This window comes from Schistocerca piceifrons, chromosome 6 (genome assembly GCF_021461385.2).
Source record: "Schistocerca piceifrons isolate TAMUIC-IGC-003096 chromosome 6, iqSchPice1.1, whole genome shotgun sequence".
Taxonomy (NCBI): Eukaryota; Metazoa; Arthropoda; class Insecta; order Orthoptera; family Acrididae; genus Schistocerca; species Schistocerca piceifrons.
In genome coordinates, this window is record NC_060143.1 from 8406007 (window position 1) to 8425138 (window position 19132).

General features: G+C 45.4%; 1 protein-coding gene across 1 annotated transcript in view; it reads right to left on the reverse strand.

Moving 5' to 3' along the window:
* The window catches only part of LOC124802793 (lipase member H-B), an 89421-nt gene that overhangs the window by 10655 nt on the left and 59634 nt on the right, over window positions 1–19132 (reverse strand). Inside the window, exon 5 of the mRNA XM_047263795.1 lies at window positions 13857–14025. Coding sequence (XP_047119751.1) covers window positions 13857–14025 — 169 coding nt within the window. The remainder of the gene's footprint in view (window positions 1–13856; window positions 14026–19132) is intronic.

Consider the following 19132-nt stretch of genomic DNA (forward strand, 5'->3'; position numbering starts at 1 on the left):
CTCCAAGCTATGGCGAAAAATAAGAGCGGATGCAGTTTTAGTGAAGTAAGAAATTAATTCTGATTTTTTTGCACAGGGCCAAAAGATCGACATTTCGGTCAATTTGCGTTTTCATTGTCACTGAGATTTCATTATCATTGAATTATCTTTCATTTTGTGGGGAACTGACTTTGCAACATTTTGTATGTCTTTCATTATTTTTGTGGGGAGCTCACATTTGGATCAGATTGCGATTCTCACATTTAATTGTCATTGTCATTAGAATTCATTGTGGGGAGGTTACACTTGGCTCCCATTTATTATTTTTTTTATTTAAATATTTCTGTGGGGACGATATTGCTTCATGGCTCCATTTTTATTAACTTTGTTAGTCATACATAATTTTCTGTGGGGAGGTTACACCATCCAATATGGATTAAACGCAAGTTAGAATAAGAATACATGATTAAAGTTAATGTCAGTGATTGGCACATCTAGTCGCTATAATTCCATATTAAATTCTTCTGGAAATCTGTCTAAATATAATTGGGAATCTTACTGAGTACAAGTTGAGCAGAAGCCGGCTGAGCAGGGAGACATCCTGCGTCCCGTCTGTAAGAATCTTTTCCAAAGCAGGAATGGCGACAAGGGAATGAGGGGCGCAGGTAGAAAATTCCCTCCTTATGCCTCCATGGAAAATTCAGAGCAAGCAAAGATGCACCATCTTTGTTGCGTCCTAAACGACGAAGTCCATTGTATTGTGCTTTAGCGTGGGTAGTCCGATGGCGCCGAAGAGATGCGCCGCGAACAGACATTAAGGGATTGCAGCATCGCGGCGCTCTGCCCTTTGCAGGAAACCAGTATTCTGGGAAACTCTAGATCCAAAGAAATAAGAAGATAAAAATCTCTGAAGTAATGTGAGACAGTAGGCCATCCGGGGCCTCATTGCCTTGTTGTTGATTCTGTTAAGAAATAGTAAGAATGACTGCAGTTAGACAATACCAACAAAACCTAGAGTGGGAGAAGAGAGTTCGCTGCATCGGTCGCCCAGGATATGGTGGGTGACCAGTTTTCGTCCTAAGATCGGGCGAATTCATTCGTTTGTTCAGAAGGGGAGGCTGACAAGTGTTTGCCACCTTTCGGCGGGTCAGCGATGACAGAATCGACGCGCAAGCCTTACAATCCTTCGCAAACGATTTTACCAGAACTATTCGGTAAGAAATTCCACTTTTGCTTTACTTGTAGCTTTGTAAGGTTCATTATGATGTGCCCATCGTTTCGTTAATGGTCTTAGTTATTGTGATATTTACGTGGAAGTTAGACACTGAGCGGTATTGGAAAAAGTTTGTAATGAAAAATAGCGGTCGCTATGATTTTGCTTTTGAGGCATATTACATAATAGTAATTTAGCTAACATATTTAATTTTGCTTTATACTTGGTTGGTCGTCTCTATCTGTCGCCAGCCTCGAGAAAACTGATCTGACGTAGCGCGCTCATTTGCGATCGCACTGCGCAAGCGACAGAGCCAGAGTGAAACATCCACAACATTCCTCATATTTCGTAAACAGTTTGAGATGTCGAAATGAGATTTTGGAAAATGATAGCCCACAAAGAGGAGAGTATTTTACCGTATGGTTATTATGCAAAACTTCATTATCTCCTGTGTTATTCCACTAACTACAGACTTTTCCAATGGAAGAGTATAATTTTTGAGGGTCATTGATAGCCAGTGAAACGAGAAATGCTGTGGGTTTTAAGATGCTGACCTTATATTTTGTCAATTCCCCACTTAATAAAAACGTAATAAACCACTGATGCAGAATTTTCTACCAACTGAGTCCGCACAGCGTGTTAGTGAGGTGAGACTGTGTAAACCCCGTTGAGTTGTGGCGAGAGAAGCAAATTTCAACATGGCAACAAGAGAAATGTGTAGCGTTTATTCAATATTCCCTTCTCGTGACTCTTCCCTGATAGTTACAAATGGTTAAAAAATTTTAAAAAAATAAAAAAAACAGGCGGAAATAAATCGCTGCATTCTCGGCGTAACTCTATTTAGATACTAACCAAAGAAGAGGTGACAGATCTTTTTGAATGGTCACCATGCAAGTGCGGACATGGAGGGGCCCTGCTTCGTATTTACCAAAACTGTGAATGTAGGTTTCAGTTTAGAACGGCATTTCGCCTACAGCGCTCTGCGCGACTCCCCACCACTGGCGCTCTCCCCACGCTTCCCCACACGACTGCGCATCTAGCGGTCACGGCAATTTGCACACACTGTACTTATGTGGAGAAGGTCTGGTTGGCTAAAACACAGAATAGGACAACCGGCGGGAGTCAGGAGCTTCTTGTTTCTGAAGTGCAGCACTAAAAACTCTTATGATAGGCTAATCATGTTTAACTGGAGTATGGAAGGGTGACTGTTGCATTATTACAACGAACCTGATCAGTCGACACTTGGAAACAATCACTGTCACTGGTGCACAAAATCATGCACAAATAAACACTGTTTTCGGACTGGCAGCGCTCAATAGACCTTCTTCAGCCAAGAATCGCTAGGAGATGCTTCAGCTGAGAGAGAGAGACTTCGATTCTGAGAGTGATACGTTTGGCACAAGCCAGATGACGTGGAATCTTCGGACACCATAACTGCCACTTGCAGGCAACGGTACCGCTAAGCGTGTTGCGCCTCAACAGAATTCACAAACCATGGGACAGGATGATTCACAAACCATGTGACAGGATGTACGCAGAGCTTTCACATTGACGTTAGGGTATTTACATTTCTAAAGCAAGTAGATTTATTAGAAATCTCGAATTCAATATATGCATGTCCAATTCTTTCTGTAGCTCTTTCTGTCCAGCTCTGATTAACGTTTAACAATCACTGCCGCCCGGTCTCGGGCGTCTTGTCACGGTCCACGCGGCTGCCCCCGTCGGAGGTTCGAGTCCTCCCTCGGGCGTGGGTGTGTGTGTCGGCCTTAGCGTAAGGTAGATTAAGTAGTGTGTAAGCTTAGGGACCGATGACCTCAGCAGTTTCGTCCCATAAGACCTTACCACAAATTTCCAAATTTAACCATCATTGTGCGATTTCCGCGAAATTAATCGGTCTCCCAGATGTTTTGTGACTTTTAATGCACTCACCTCAATCTCATTACCCAGTCTCCATGACGAGATGCTGTTATTTTAATTCCGTTCTAACTTGTATCCATATTCAGTGAATATGATGATATCACGTCCTTATGTACTCGTGTTTAACTTGAAGTCCAAAGCAAATTGTAATAAACAGGGTTTTATAGTGAACATTGTTCCATTCAGTAGTTCGATGAAATCCCTATTTTATCATCTTGTGAGTTACAGACTCACGTTCGGCTTATCTTTGGGCCTCTCCTGTTTAACAAAGTAAATTCATTAAGTTCTCCACTGCGCTACAGCTGCAGTTAAATTCACGAGATTCTATGGGGAGCGAGTTGATTATCGGTAACAACTCTTTCGGACGTCCAAGGAGTATGCTAGTGCCTCACACTGGCTTTGACAAACAGACGGATGACAACAGCTCAAATCCGGCCAGAGGTTATAGACAGAGTGTCACTACAGACCCTCAGGAACAGATCACTGCAAGCTGTGTTGTCATCTCGAGTTGCCACGAGTCGTTTACTGCAACACCATGCAGCAGAGAACAGAGGCATGCATGGTGTAGGCAAAGTCAACTCAGTGGCACTCTGTGCAGTTGAGCAGTAAGTCTCGCTTCTGTTTGTAGTGGTCAGATTGACGCCAAAGCGTCCGTAGAAGAACTGAAGAGACATCACAGGAAGCAGAATGAGATTTTCACTCTGCAGCGGAGTGTGCGCTGATATGAAACTTCCTGGCAGATTAAAACTGTGTGCCCGACCGAGACTCGAACTCGGGACTTTTGCCTTTCGCGGGCAAGTGCTCTACCAACTGAGCTACCGAAGCACGACTCACGCCCGGTACTCACAGCTTTACTTCTGCCAGTACCTCGTCTCCTACCTTCCAAACTTTACAGAAGCTCTCCTGGAAGGTAGGAGACGAGGTACTGGCAGAAGTAAAGCTGTGAGTACCGGGCGTGAGTCGTGCTTCGGTAGCTCAGTTGGTAGAGCACTTGCCCGCGAAAGGCAAAAGTCCCGAGTTCGAGTCTCGGTCGGGCACACAGTTTTAATCTGCCAGGAAGTTTCATATCAGCGCACACTCCGCTGCAGAGTGAAAATCTCATTCTGGAAACATCCCCCAGGCTGTGGCTAAGCCATGTCTCCGCAATATCCTTTCTTTCAGGAGTGCTAGTTCTGCAAGGTCCGCAGGAGAGCTTCTGTAAAGTTTGGAAGGTAGGAGACGAGGTACTGGCAGAAGTAAAGCTGTGAGTACCGGGCGTGAGTCGTGCTTCGGTAGCTCAGTTGGTAGAGCACTTGCCCGCGAAAGGCAAAAGTCCCGAGTTCGAGTCTCGGTCGGGCACACAGTTTTAATCTGCCAGGAAGTTTCATCACAGGAAGCAGGTATTCTCGAGATCGAGTCTTTTCCAACTGCTGGTCCATAGTACGGGGAGCTAATGGAAATGACAAGAGAATTGATTTGATCCTTGTTGAAAGGAGGAAAATGTTCGCCTTTGTGTGGCACGAAGGGAAAACCCAGTTATACTGTTCAAGACCAAGTGTATGGGTACCATTATAAATGTCCTTTCTAATAATTGATAACAATGCACCTACCTACTATGACTGCTATATCGTTTGCTTCCTAGAAACTTCCCGACAGAGCACTTTCGCGCCAAAATTCGAGATTTCCCCTATTAAACCGTAGGCGCTTGGGAGACGCTACACTCCGCTCATCATAAGAATAAACCTGACGTAAACAAACACAAACGCGATAATTGGTCAGAAGCCGTAACACACGTACACTGGTGTTGTTACGTTCTCAGAAGTAGGTCCTACTTAGGTGTTACATATATAATTACTAAGTTACGTTAAATGAAACTTCAAGATATTCAAATGTATTAACAGCCATCAATGTTTTTCTTAAATACGCTTCGTTTATGTAGTTTTTATTTAAAAAATCGCGTGTAGTCACAGCCTCTGCATTGTGCTCTGATTGTCGCGCTGTTAATAAGCAGTATGAAAATGGTGAGGCTGCTTCCTGTCCCGCAGTGAAACATACGTGTGCAACACGTGCTGAGATATGGGTTTTTGTGTAATGTTTGTCATACGTTTACAGAGAAAATCGATTTCAAAGTTTCCCGAGGGACTATATTGGATACAGTTGTAACAAACGTGCACGTTAGAGTACAGCGGAATCGGTACTGTAATAGCTCAATGACTCACTGCAGCTCATGGTTTCCTGGTTTAAGTCTCGCCTCAGTCCATTTTTTTCCCGTTCACTTTGAATTACCTACATCTCGTAATTGTAAAATTCATCATCATTTTTTTTATGAATAATGTACGGCTTCTTGTTTTTAATTACATATTGCAAGCAAAATACATATTGCAAGCGACTCGGATAAGGAAGGAGGTAAGAGATTACCAGATGACTGACTGTAATTAATACCTTCAGTGGCTTCAGTATTCAACAATACGGTGAAATTCCTGCAGTATGCTTTTGCATCACACATAGCTCACTCAGAAAAATTGTCCTGCGTATAATTTAGGAATTTTCATCATTCTTGTTTGTAATTAGAATACAATGTTAGGTGGGAAAGAAAGCATTTTATGCTTCCAGTCTGGTCTCCTAAGAAGCGTGCGGTAGTGCCGGAGTTGTGACGTATCTGTCGCAGAGCGCCCTATCTTTGGCACCTTCCTTCTTTAGACTAGTTGTTCTTGTGTGAACTTTCAGTGCGCAGATGTGTAACAGCCATTCTTTGTTGTGTGTGCGAGTGAGCAATAAATGTGTTTACAATATTGTCTCTTAACTAATCCTCCGTGATAACCACAGTGATAACCAGAGTGACTGTCGTCGCCTCATCCAGCGTTATTTGTGCTTGTTTTCGTCATTCACCCACATCAAGTGCCAGACAGCATTGTTTCCGCCACAATTTATCTACTAGCGTCTGTAGGTGTAAGTGCAACGAGTCCCATCAACTCGGCCACTTGCGGCCATGAGTGGACAAGTGTACCTGCTTCGAACTTGGTTAAAAGCGAACAGCCGCGCCAGCAGCCACCTAACCTTACCTGGTTCAACATGACCGCCACCTAGCATGGCAGCACAACAGCCGCAACATGGATAGTGCACATCACCTAACCACAACATAGAGGACCTTCCACTTAAAGACATTGTGGTTTATCCTTTATGTACATCATTACCTTCGGGATGGCTTGACGTACCGGCAAAGTACCATGACTCTGAAGCGAACATTACTATGCACGGGGTAGCACATCCTCATTTTCATAGTGTCACAGCAACACTGCCCCCCTGTCCCCCCACACGCCTTTCGGCGATGCTCGTCGCCTCGACCATGCCGGTTTCCACGCCACACTGTGGTTGCACCACGACCGCCTTATGCTCACTTTCGTAACGGTGCTGGCCATTCCACCCATGCCGGTTACCAGGTCCGCCACCCCACGGCTCCACCACGGCTGCCCCTCCGCCCACTGTTGCAACGGCACTGGCCTTTACACCCGCTCTACATTCCTCATCAGACTTGCCGATTAGACACACCTTGCCAGCTTATACGCCTGCCCAATCCGTATTGTGTGCCGCACGCAGCCACCGCCCCAACCACACCTCGGGCGATGCACCATTCACCGCTACTGCACTTCTGGCGTCAGAGGCGTTGTGCTCTGCCCGCACATATCTCCATCTGCCAGTGCTGCCTTAACATGTGTTACCAGGCAGGCTCCCTAAGCTACCTGCATTGCAAAAACACAACTCAAAAACTTGGTTCGCCTTACTGGACCACCTCATGAACATCCACGGCATTTCCGACGATGGCGCCTGTTTTGTCTTTCTGGTGAGCCATCTCCACACACATACACACCTCATCAGCAACTTGCTCCTCTCACCACCTACCTCGCACAAATATTCGACAGCCAAATCATTGCTTATCAAGCACCTTTCCTGCCCTCTGGCAGAGGCTACACAACACATTATTCACGAGGAGCATCTTGATGACCACACCCCTTTGCAACTTTGGCGGCACCTACGTGCATTAATCGATGACCGAGCATTGCCTGACGACGCCCTTTGGACATTGTGGATAGTCAAAATACCTTCACATCTGCAGCTTCGTCTACTGTCTCATGTTGCTGACCCACTCGAGGTTTGGTCACACACAGTGGATCACGCTTACGCCATCATCCATCACTGAGACCACCTGTCACAAACGATATCTCCACCATCCTCAGTTGGCACACCTGCGCCTCTGGTTCCACTCCCTGCCAGCAGAGGCCGGCACACTCACCTTGGCGCCTCAGCTGCCTGTCAGCAACTGCCATCTAGCTGCCCACAGGATGTACTGCCAGCAGGCTCCCGACAGCCACTGACTTCGCCCGAGCAGTGTCCCTATCAGCAACCGGCCCTGCCGCAGTAAGCTGCAACCCCCGCCCGCACCACACTGGGCTGCCAAAAGGCCTACCTGCTGTGCTGGTTCCACTCTACTTATGGGGTGCTGCCCACATCTGCCACACTCCCTGCGCCTACCCAAATGAGACTGGTGGGTACATTTAGCCGCCACGTCCCAGCACGTACCTCCACAGCACCTATCTTCTGATGCTGCACCACCCGCTTCAGTGATGAGACACCTCTATGCCACAGATATCTCGACTGGCATCCGCTTTCTATTTGACACTGGGGTGACATTAGCATCATCCCGGCCTAGCACACTGTCGACACGCTATCCCCCTGTACCCTCGTCTTGATCGCCACCAACCATTCTCCCAGTGTGGTCCATGGCTCCATAAAAATGTTGCTTCACCTCTCACCAGTTCACACCTTCCCTTGGACCTTTCACACTGACGATGTGGATGAACCTATGATCAGGTTGGGTTTTCTGCACCATTCCAAACTTTCACCAGACATGCAGGCCATTGCGCTCCGCCATGTGCCTGGCTCTACAGTTGCATGCACAACTGAGTTCAGAACCACTTTGATATCCACCTCCTTGGCTATGCTTTCCATGTGTGCTTCCCTGGTCGAGTGCACAACCACACTGATCTGTCGTACATACGCTCCCAGATCGACAAACTCCGCACCCAGAATGATGACTTATGCGCCCACATCGACTCTGTCTCAGCTGAATTGTCATATGCACAGTGTACCATACATTGCCTATGGTTTACCATACATCACCCATCTGCAGCTCCGCAGTGAGGCAGCCCAGCACACGCCTCTACAGCATCTTCTCGCCAAACTGCTCCAGTATCAAGCATTCCACCGCCTGATGGTTTTTTCCCCATCATTGTGGTCGAATCTCCATGACACATCTGCATGCACCTCTCCAGATTTTTCGCACCACTTCACTCCTGCATCGTGCCTTCCGTCACTGACTGCAGCTGACACCCTGCCTACACTGCCTGAGTTCATAAAGGTCAGTGAACCGACATTGCCTGTGGATACCTTCTTGGCCCCTCATGCTGACTTCCCTAAGCAATTACCAGCCATCAGTAATGGCACTTGCCATTGGATTCGCACCACCATCGGCCCACCTTAATAGTCCCAAACTTCTGTACACTAAGGAGATTGTTCAGGATGTGTTGGCTTCGGGCATCCTCTGCCCCTCCGATAGCAACTATTCACCTTGTTCCCAAAAAAGTATGGCTCCTTCTGTATGTGCGGGGACTACAAGTACCTTAATGCACGCACCATTATCGATAACTACCCCATACCACACATCCAAGATTTCATGCAGTTGCTTCATGGTTCTATCTTTTTCTCGATATTAGGTTGTTCCAAAGTGTATCACCAGATTCCTATGCTTCCACCAGATATTCCAAAGACGACCATCATCACTCCTTTCGGCCTATTTGAATACTGTTACACGCCTTATGAATTGAAAAATGCTGCATAGACATGGCAGCAGTTCATTGATTCCATTTTGCTCCCTCTGTGTTTTGCTTAGTGACCAATTCTCAACTATGTTTCACATCCGTTACCTTCCTCGGCCATTCCGTCTCTGCCAATGGCCTCCGACTGACGAGTTCTCGAGTCGAATTCATACTTAAACTTCCTCTCCCCAAGGATTCTGCTCAGCTCCATTGTTTTCTGCGTATGACAAACTTTTATCGCCGCCATATTCCTCAAACTGCCTCCATCCAAATGGCCCTAACTGACACTCTCTCCGGCAAGAACACCACTGGAAAACAGAAATCAGAGTGGACCCAACCTATGCTCGACACTCTTAGTAACCTTAAAACTGCCCTAGTCAAAGCCGCCACACTCGCCCACCCTGACCCTGAGGTCCGTGTCTCGATCATGACTGATGCCAGTGACTCAGCTGTAGGCGCTGTTTTACGTCTACACACCACTGGCTCCACCCAGCCCCTCCACTTCTTTTCCAAGAAACTGACTAAGAGCCAGTGCAAGTGATAGGCATTTGACCGTGAGCTGCTTGCAATGTATGAGGCAATTCAACATTTACATAGTGACCTCGAGGGGCGACCCTTCACGATCTATAATGATCACAAGACACTCATGGACGCTATCCGTAATCCTGCTAAAGACCTTCTGCCCAGGTGTTTGGCAATCCCTGTCCTTTGTGACATCTCTACAGACACACTTCGCCCACAGATCCCTGCCGCCCTTCATCATAAGGTCTTTACCGCCTTGCATGGCTTAGCTCGCCCTGGGACATGGGCCACAATGTGGCTAGTTGTGGAGCACTTTGTCTGGCCTGGTGTGAAGCACGACTGCCACACTTCAAGCAGGGCGTGTGTTCCATGCCAGCAAAGCCAGGTCGGCAGTCATGCCCAACCTCCTCTGGGCAAGTTTGACATCCCAAAGGGGAGTTTCCAGCACGTCCATATCGATGTTGTTGGTCCCCTTCCTCTGTCCGAGGGCTACAGATATATCTTATCAGTCATCAATTGTACAACCCTCTTACTGACATCAAGGCCGAGACCGCCGCCTGTTCCTTCGTCCTGGCGTGGGTTGCTCACTTCAGCTGTCCCCTATTTCTCACCACCTACCAGGGACGCCAATTTGAGTCTGCCCTCTTTGCACGACTCTGTGAACTCTGCACGTTGCCAAGTTTCATACCACAGCTTGCCACCCACAGGCAAATGGCCTCGCCGACCGGTGACAGCTCACACTCGAGGCCATGGAGGCCTCTGGTTGGAAACCCTCCTGTGGGTCCTGCAGGGTATTCGCTCAGCTCATAAAGAAGATCTTAATGCCTTGCTCGCCAAGGTTCTGTACAGCAAGCCTCTCCTTCTCCCCGCCAAGTTCATCAAGAATTCACCTTCCGCTGCATCCGACAATCTCTCCACCCTGATCGAGCGTGTCCTCATGCATATTGCACACCTCTGCACCTCCCTGCCCCACCTCCACCCCCTCCCCCCTTATGTCCATCCACAAGCACATAGCTATGTACGACTTTGTTATGCTGTGGGATGATGCTGTGCGGGCAGCCTTTCGGCCGCCCTATTCGGGCCCTCACCATGTTCCACGTTGCGGTACCAACACATTCGCCACCCACCTCCATGGACGGCTACAGACAGTCTCAGTTAATAGACTTAAACTGGTATGGTTACTCAATGACGATCTTCCTCCCGACACAGTGGTCTTGCATTCGATTGATTTGTCTCCACGTGCCGTCACCTCTGATGTGCAGCCGTTGGAACCACCACGCTGCAGCACCACAGACACTGCTGACCCCACTTCCCGCGCCGGTCGCCGCCTACACCCGCCACATTGACACCAAGATCACAACTTCATCTCGTGAGCCTTCTCTCTGCCGTGCTTTGCACTATCGGGGGCGGGGGGGGGGGGGTGGTCTCTGTGGCGTCTCTGCAGAGTGCCCTATCTTTGGCACCTTCCTTCTTTGAACTAGTTGTTCTTGTGTGAACTTTCGGCGCGCAGTTGTGTAACGGCCATTCTTTGTTATATGTACGAGTGACCATTAAATGTGTATTGAATATTAAGTGTGATATCTCTCAACTAATCTTCCGTGATAACCATAGAGTTTTGCCAAATACTATTTCATTCTCTTTAAATATTCGAAACCATATTGTTTCTTTGCTTGCCTGTTTTTACGTTTGAACCGCAACTGCGCACATTATTGCAGGCTAGTTGGACCGCTGGCTGGCCAGTGCTGTCCCAGTATAATGCGCCGGTAAAGCTGTTGTCCCACACATTATCGCTCATTCTATGTGCGTGTAACACAGCATAAAACGTATTCTTGTGATCGTACTTGAGTGTGCTGGTCACAACTTGGCTTCCTCCCCACATGAAACGAAATCCAATGAGGTTCAAGCAAACGCAGAAAAATACCTGCCGTAATGTTTACATCACGATTATTCTTATGATGAAAAGAGCATAGATATGCAGTTCAGTGGGTTGGGAGCGGCCGAAGGCGACGGTCAGGATGCGGTCTAGACGTGCAAAGAATTAATATCTTTGAGGAAATGTTAGCTCACTTGAAATTACGAGGATACAGGATATGCATATTTTTGTGAATTTATAAGTGAAGCATCGAAAGTTATAAGCAGTAAAATATGATCGTGAAGTAAAACACTATTGGCAGCAGTTGGTTGGGTTGGGTTGTTTGGGGAAGGAGACCAGACAGCGAGGTCATCGGTCTCATCGGATTAGGGAAGGAAAGGGAAGGAAGTCAGCTGTGCCCTTTCAAAGGGACCATCCCGGAATTTGCCTGGAGCGATCTAGGGAAATCACGGAAAACCTAAATCAGGACGGCCGGACGCGGGATTGAACCGTCGTCCTCCCGAATACGAGTCCAGTGTCTAACCACTCCGCCACCTCGCTCGGTTTTCAGAACATAAATAACTTGGTGAATCTTTCGCTGTCGCTAGACAGAATGAGTGATGTGGGACAGTTCAAGAATGACTAAGGACCACCTACTTGTTTCACAAATAAATAAACAGTGTTAAAATTTTAATAACTTTTCTCATTCTAGCACCGTCGTTAAGCTTGGGTCCCTACTGCTGATGAAGCAGTGCATAGGTCGGTTTACCCACACGGTAAAGTTCAGTAGCAACCTAAGTATCTGATGTAAGCGCCACCCCTTTCACTCATTCAACTGCAGCCAAAAACTAAGTGAAATGCGATTAGTACAATAAATGTAAGAATAAGTATAGGATATTCACGCAGGGTAGCAAATGGCATATTCCAGCACCACTGCAGTGCACACCACAAATGTCTTGAATAACGTAGGGATCCTTCAATGGTCTGTCCGGTTTCCTGGGTTATCACCCATAAAGCTTGTCTGGGATGCAATGGGAACATGTATGATTTCATATCAGCCTCCAGTAAGAAATCTTCATGTGTATCAGGTGTGGCAAAAAATTCCTCCAGATGACATTCTGCTTTGCTTCCATTCCACAAACAATACGAGAGTGTATTCGAGCCAGTGGGAGTCACAGATGAACCTGATGTTGGCGATGCACATTAGTTCCAAATGGAATGTGAGTTTGATGATCTAGCGCTCGCAACATGACGAACATCTGCAGCAAATTTGATAAATTTCTGACCGGTGTTTAGTCATCCATTCCCGCCAGTGTTGTGTTGTTGTTGTGGTCTTCAGTCCTGAGACTGATTTGATGCAGCTCTCCATGCTACTCTATCCTGTGCAGGCTTCTTCATCTCCCAGTACCTACTGCAACCTACGTCCTTCTGAATCTGCTTAGTGTATTCATCTCTTGGTCTCCCTCTACGATTTTTACCCTCCACACTGCCCTCCAATGCTAAATTTGTGATCCCTTGATGCCTCAGAACATGTCCTACCAACCGGTCCCTTCTTCTTGTCAAGTTGTGCCACAAACTCCTCTTCTCTCCAATTCTATTCAATACCTCCTCATTAGTTATGTGATCTACCCATCTAATCTTCAGCATTCATCTGTAGCACCACATTTCAAAAGCTTCTATTCTCTTCTTGTCTAAGCTATTTATCGTCCACGTTTGACTTCCATACATTGATACATTGCTACACTCCATACAAATACTTTCAGAAACGATTTCCTGACACTTAAATCTATACTCGATGTTAACAAATTTCTCTTCTACAGAAACGCTTTCCTTGCCATTGCCAGTCTACATTTTATATCCTCTCTACTTCGACCATCATCAGTTATTTTGCTCCCCAAATAGCAAAACTCATTTACTACTTTAAGCGTCTCATTTCCTAATCTAATTCCCTCAGCATCACCCGACTTGATTCGGCTACATTCCATTATCCTCGTTTTTCTTTTGTCGATGTTCATCTTATATTCTCCTTTCAAGACACTGTACATTCCATTCAACTGCTCTTCCAAGTTCTTTGCTGTCTCTGACAGAATTACAATGTCATCGGCGAACCTCAAAGTTTTTAGTTCTTCTCCGTGGATTTTAATACCTACTCCGAATTTTTCTTTTGTTTCCTTTACTGCTTGCTCAATATACAGATTGAATAACATCGGGGAGAGGCTACAACCCTGTCTCACTCCATTCCCAACCACTGCTTCCCTTTCGTTACCCTTGAGTCTTATAACTGCCATCTGGTTTCTGTACAAATTGTAAATAGTCTTTCGCTCCTTGTATTTTACCCCTGCCATCTTTAGAATTTGAAAGAGAGTATTCCAGTCAACATTGTCAAAAGCTTTCTCTAAGTCTACAAATGCTAGAAACGTATGTTTGCCTTTCCTTATCTTTCTTCTAAGGTAAGTCCTGAGGTCAGTATTGCCAGTGTAATAATACGAAATGGCCGAATAAGAAATACCTGCTTACATACCCGTCAGGAGTGTCGGCGCCCATGGAGACGGGTGGTCCCGGCAGCAGGCCGAGGGCGCGACCGCGCTTTGGGCAGGAGGCCGAGCAGGGGTAGCCGAGGATCGGCTCCCTGGCGGCCACCGCCTCCGCGAAGTAGCACGCGCTCTGGAAGTGGCTGCAGCGCGCCCGCCCTGCCAACACACGCACCCCACACGTCAGCGCCACAGAGTGCCCCAGACATGTTGTGTTTGTTTCTGTGGTTGCTTCGAGCAAACTATACGAAGAAATTTATAACCTTATCACAATGATCTGGAAAACTGAAACGCTGCCTCAGGATTGGGAAACTGCAATAATTTGTCCCTCACGCAAGAAAGGAAACAGAATGGAATGTGGAAATTACAGAGGACTCAGTTTGCTGAACATAATATACAAAATCCTGTCAATGACCATTCTGGAAAAACTTAAACCTTACGCGGAAAACATTATTCGAGATTACCAGGCTGGATTTCGAACAAACCGCTCCACAATTGATAATTCGTTTACTATACGACAGATCTTTAAGAAATACTGGGAATTTAACAGAAACATCCACTGTCTCTTCATTGACTTCCAGCGAGCCCACGACAGCATCCACAGAAGTAGCCTCTACAACACCTTACGAGAATTTAGTACACCCAGTAAAATCATTAGGATGGCACAACTGTGCATGGATGGCTCCCAGGCAGCAGTGAAGTTCAGAGGATCCATATCCCCCACCTTTCCAATTAAAACAGGCTTACGACAGGGAGACACTCTTTCATGTGTCCTCTTCAACCCTGCATTAGAGAAAGTGGTTCGGGAGAGTAATTTACATCTATACAATGGTCTCCTATTCGAACACACTCTTGGCTTATGCAGATGATATAGTGTTGCTGGGTGAAACTGAAGAAGAACTGAAAGACATGTCCAGATCTCTCAGGCACAATGCCAGCAAAATCGGGCTTTTTATTAACCAAGAGAAAACCGAATATATGGAAATAGCTCGAGTCATAAACCCAAATCCTTACTTTGAAATTGACCAACATTCTAAATTCAGAAAAGTTCTCCAATTTAAATACCTTGCATCACGTTTCAACAGTAAAAATATCATAACAATGGATATAAATGAAAGAATAGCCTCAGGGTCAAGATGTCTGTACTCACTAATCAACCCACTCAAAAGTAAAGCTTTGCCAGTCACCACAAAGATGAAGATATACAACACTATTATCTGCCCCATAGTTCACAAAGCTGGACGCTTACAAAGAATGAAAGAGAAAAATTGAATGTTTTTGAAAGAAAAGTAATAAGAAAAATCTGGGGACCTGTGTTGGAGAATGGCGTATGGATAACTCGAAAGGACAATGAAATTTATCAGTTAATGAAGCAACCCACTATCATCCAGAAATTAAAAAGTAGGAGACTGCAAAGGGCTGGACATGTGGCCAGAATGGAAAACAACAGAATCACCAAGAAAGCATTTGAAGGAAATCTCCAGGCAACAAGACCATTGGGCCGACCACGTACAAGGTGGAAAGATGACATAGAGAAGGACACCACAGCATTAGGGATTTCCGCAGGGTGGAGAGAGGCTGCGAGAGACAGAAGGCGGTGGAAGCAGATCCTTGATGCAGCGCCTGGTCTACAGGGCCTGTGACCGCTGAGAAGAGAGAGAGAGAGAGAGAGAGAGAGAGAGAGAGAGAGAGAGAGTTGCTTCAAGACTCTCTCGCGCTATTCTACGAGGGTGGTTGAAAAGTTCTCGGAATCTCCACGAGAGGACAGCGCTAGCGCAACGAATTGTTCACGTGATATTCATTGGAATGTTGCCTGTAAACACGTGCCACGTCAATGCTCTTGGAAGAGAGCTGTGGCGGTAACGTGGCTCTATTGTGTTTCCCGCGTAGTGGTTAGCGAAGATGGAACAATCGAGATTCGAGCAGTGATTAAGTACTTCGTAAAGAAAGGTATGAAAGCAAAAAACACACAGGGGGGACTCTGCTCCTTCATATTCAACTGTTGCCAAGTGGACGAATGAATTTAAATTTGGTGGGAGAGCTTAGATGATGATCCGCGCAGTGGTCGGCCAAGATGTGTCACAACTTCAGAAATCATTGCAAAAGTGCAGAAAATGGTAACGGAGCATCACCGACTGAAAGTGCGTGAAATTGTTCACGCTTGCGAGTTGTCACCTGAAAGAGTATAACACATTTTGACTGAAGAATTAGAAATGAAAAAATTATCTGCAAGATGTATGCCGCGACTCTTGAAGCTGGATCAAAAACGCGTGGGAATGGACATATTGGAACAATGTTTCGTCTGTTTTAGCAGAAACGAACAAGATTTTTTGCGCCAGTTTGTGACCACAGATGGAACTCGGGTGCACTATTATACCTCAGAGACTAATAACAGTCAAAGCAGAGGAAACATGCTGATTCTCCTACCCCAAAGAAAGCAAAAACAATTCCTTCGGCGGGAAAGGTCATGGCATCAATGTTCTGGGATGTGAAGGGGATCCTGTATGTGAATTATCTCCCCACTGGGCAAAGAATACTGGAGAATACTATCCTAACCTCCAGGGCAAATTCCAACAAAATATACGCGAAAAAAGGCCAGGTTTAGCAAGGGAGAAAGTCATCTTCCATCAAGACAATGCGCGCCCGCACACATGTACCGTCGCCATGGCAGAATTACACGAACTAAGGTATGAACTGAGGCAACGCTCGCCTTATTCACCTGATATGGTTCCGTCAGGCTTCCACCTCTTCCCAAAACTGAAAATTTTTCTTGGTGGGCGAAGATTTACTTCAAGCGAAGAATTGATAGCCGGAGGTGACAACTATTTTGCATGTCTGGAGGAAACTCATTTACGAGATGGGATCAAGGCACTGGAGCATTGTTGCACCAAGTGCTTTAATCTGTAAGGAGACTACATCGAAAAATAAAAAAAAGTTTCACTGATGTAAGTACTTTTTTCTATTCTGTTCTGGGAACTTTTCAAACCACCGTCGTATACTATATGGTCAAGAGTACCCGGACACTCATATATAATGTAGAATTGGCCACTAGATGTCACGAGAGGCGGACCCGCCAGTATAAAAGCATGCGGGAAGTGTTGTGTTGTCAGTAGAGGAGGAGTGACAGCAGAAACGGTCAGTCAGTAGAGCTCAGTGACTTCGAACGTAGGCTAGTCGTTGGATGTCACCCGAGTAAAAAATCCATCAGGGACATTTCAACCCTTCTAAAACACCTCACGTCGGCTGTTGGTGATGTGATTAAGGAGTGGAAAAGCGGAGGAACAACCATGGCTAAACAGAGACCAGGCAGATATCATGTAGTGACGGACAGGGCTATCACGCATTACAAAGGGTAGTTGTAAAAAATCACTTGAAAATATGGAAAAAAATCACCAATGAGTTCAAAAGTGCTATCAGCAATCCAGGTAGCACACTGACTATGCGTAGGGAGTTACAAATAATGGGGTACAGTGGTCCAGCAGCTCCTCTTAAGCCACACATTTCTGTAGTCATTGCTTGAGGTGGTGAAAAGAGGGGCGCTACCGGACACTGGATGACTTGGAACTAGTGTTTGAAGTGACGAATCGCGCTATACCCTGTGGCAATCAACAAAATGTTAGTGGTTTCACATTTTTCCATCTGTGTCTTACGCAAGAAGAGGTTAAGAAGAAAATCAATTTTCTATGCATAACATACACACGGGAGGGCAATGAAAGAAAAAAAAATCTACGTTATCCGGTTCTTCCACGCACGATATGGGCTATGTGCGTCCACACTGTGGTATTTTAATGAGCTGCCATTACAGGACCAAGTAGAAGAGAATAAATTATCGCATACTTGTGTCTTCTTTTCTAGTGTATTGCACGGTGAATACCAGAAGTGGTGTTACGATATGTAAGGTGGTATTTTCGTTATTAGGGTGTGGTCCCTTTATTTCGTTTAAGAAAACGTCAAATTAGGAAGGACATGAACACTTTTTACAGCATTCTGTACTGTGTACAGTGAAGGAACAGTTCGGAGACGATGACTTATTAGTATCACAATGCACTCTATCTTTGGTACGTATACCTTGCAATGAACATCAGACTCAATGTAGAAGTGTCGAAACCTAGGTCAATATATTAAAAAATCATCTGTGAAGGAATGGTTTCTGAACAACAACATTCCTGAAGTGGACTAGCCTGCCCAGAGTCCCAACCTGAACACCATGGATGAGGTAGAAGGTCGACCTGCGAGGAGAACATGGCAAATTCCGTAATCTGATTTCCAAGAAACTTCGCTTGGTGGAAGAGGGATCAAAATAAGCGAACACGAGTGTCGGCTTATCCGAGAACACTTGAATCTTTCTGAGAAAATGATGGTCAAAGTTATCGAGATATGTGTCTTTTATCGAATAAATAGTTCGACTTAAGCAGTGAAGCAATGACAAGCGTTGCACCTTCACACTTTTGCGCCCCGTGTTCGAAATATGATTATAGTTTTTTTTCTTTTTTACAGTTTTGAACATGGCTGTCTTTCAGCAACCGTGTATAACTTTCACCGGAGAAATTGCATAGCCAAACGGTTGTAAATGATTTTTTTATACAGTGATCTAGGTTTCGACATCTCTAAGGATGTCTTCATCAGAATGAAATTTTAACAAACGTTAAGTTACATTGCGAGAAAGCAATAGTCAAAGCTTCGAGCAGACATGCTCAGGTCAAAAATTAAAAGAGTTCCAGTCTTTGGTGCGTATACCTTGCAATGAACATCAGACTCAACGTAGAAGTGTCGAAACCTACGTCAATATATTAAAAAATCATTTGCAACCGGTTGGCTGTGTAATTTCTCCGTTGAAACCCGATTATTACTTTTATTTTTCATTTATCTACCTATGTCTGCGTAAGATTACTACACGAATGTTTTCCACTGTATATTGAAATAAAGTTGTCTTATCCGTCTACTAACTGTAAGTCTGGCGAATGAATTAAAAGAAATAAAAAGAATAAATGGATGGAAAAATGATTTGAAATCGTTTTCGATGAAATTCCTGTAGTGTATCTCCATTCATAGTCACGTGGTGTTCGGAATTTCTGTGTTTCGGATGTTTCTACAATCGGTATCTTCCAAGGGAAAGCATTTAATCTTCCCGAAGAATAAACATAAGAATAAAATATCAGAACACAGAATTGAAATATAAGAATATGAGAATTAAAAAGAATGTAACCCCTGAAAATACCAAACACACATATATCATACACTCCTGGAAATGGAAAAAAGAACACAT